Consider the following 1,186-nt stretch of genomic DNA (forward strand, 5'->3'; position numbering starts at 1 on the left):
CGAATGGGATAGGAGAGACAGGAGGGAGAGCGTGTGACAGAGAGAACGAAATTTTCTAAACAAAAAAAAAAAAAAATAAAATAAAGCAAATTTTTTAAAGTTGGCACACTGGTTCGAGTGACTCTTTGTAAGTATTAAAAAGTAAACAAAAAAAAAAAGGAAAAAAAAAAGAAAAAAAAAATTCGAAGTGGCCTTCTGTAAAAGGAAAAGACCATCGCTTTTCGCTTTTGCTCGAGAGAAAAAAAAAGGAAAAAAAAAAAAAAAAAAAAGAAAAAAGATGGGGGCGTATAGGCTATCCGTCGTGTTATACGTTGTTTAGGCAATCTTTTTAGAAAACGTTGTTCTCGCGCCACTCCCCTATGGAAGCTTTAAACGGTTTGTACGAAAGTTCCGAGAGGAATCGATTAGCAAGTTAATTATCGGCGATTAGAAAATTAAATTCGGGAAAAATCTCTAAAACGCGTTATTCTTGATACAAAAGATTTTTGGATGAAACTAAAAAAAAAAAAAAAAAAAAAAAAAAAAAATATTCGGTCGACGAGAAAAAAAGTGCCGATCGAGCACGTTTTATTTTTTCGTGAAAATCGGAACGACACGCGAGAGAGCGATCGATTGAGGAAAGAAGGAAAAAAAAAAAGAAAGAAAGAAAGAAAGAAAGAAAGAAAGAAGAATGATAGATCGCGAATTTAAAAGATTTTATTACGATTTAGGCTTAATGTGTTCAACGAGAAGGTAAATTTGAACGAAACCAGCGGCAGGGTGGAGCAAAAGAAACTCGTGAGTCAAAGCGAGGAGATGGAATTGGAAGAAGAAAGGGGGAAAAAAAAAAAAATATATTCAAAGAGCCGCGAACGAAATTGCGAGAAAGAATACGATAGAGAGGGTTAGAGAGAGAGTGTGCGAGAGAAAAGGATGGGGAATGTGAACAGGCGAGAATGTGGAAAGAAGATTAAAATTAATATTGTATAAAAAAAAAAAAAAAAAAAGTAGCAAGTGCCTTTCAAACAAAAAAAAAAAAAAAATTTTACGTGTCCCGTAGACCGTGACCACTTGTACGTGATGAAAAAATCATTCGAAATTTCACATCACCAAATGAATCATTTCCGACAAAAGTGGAAAAGAAATAGAAGAAACAAAATGAAAGAAAGAGAGAGGAAAAAGCAAAAAAAAAAAAAAAAAAAAAAAA

General features: G+C 33.2%; 1 protein-coding gene across 1 annotated transcript in view; it reads left to right on the forward strand.

Annotated features, from left to right (window-relative positions):
- The window catches only part of LOC102676572 (protein bric-a-brac 1-like), a 13,496-nt gene that overhangs the window by 11,811 nt on the left and 499 nt on the right, over positions 1 to 1,186 (forward strand). Inside the window, exon 6 of the mRNA XM_006622450.1 lies at positions 711 to 777. Within this exon, the coding sequence (XP_006622513.1) occupies positions 711 to 777 (67 nt within the window). The remainder of the gene's footprint in view (positions 1 to 710; positions 778 to 1,186) is intronic.

This window comes from Apis dorsata, unplaced genomic scaffold, assembly GCF_000469605.1.
Source record: "Apis dorsata unplaced genomic scaffold, Apis dorsata 1.3 scaffold_688, whole genome shotgun sequence".
NCBI lineage: Eukaryota > Metazoa > Arthropoda > Insecta > Hymenoptera > Apidae > Apis > Apis dorsata.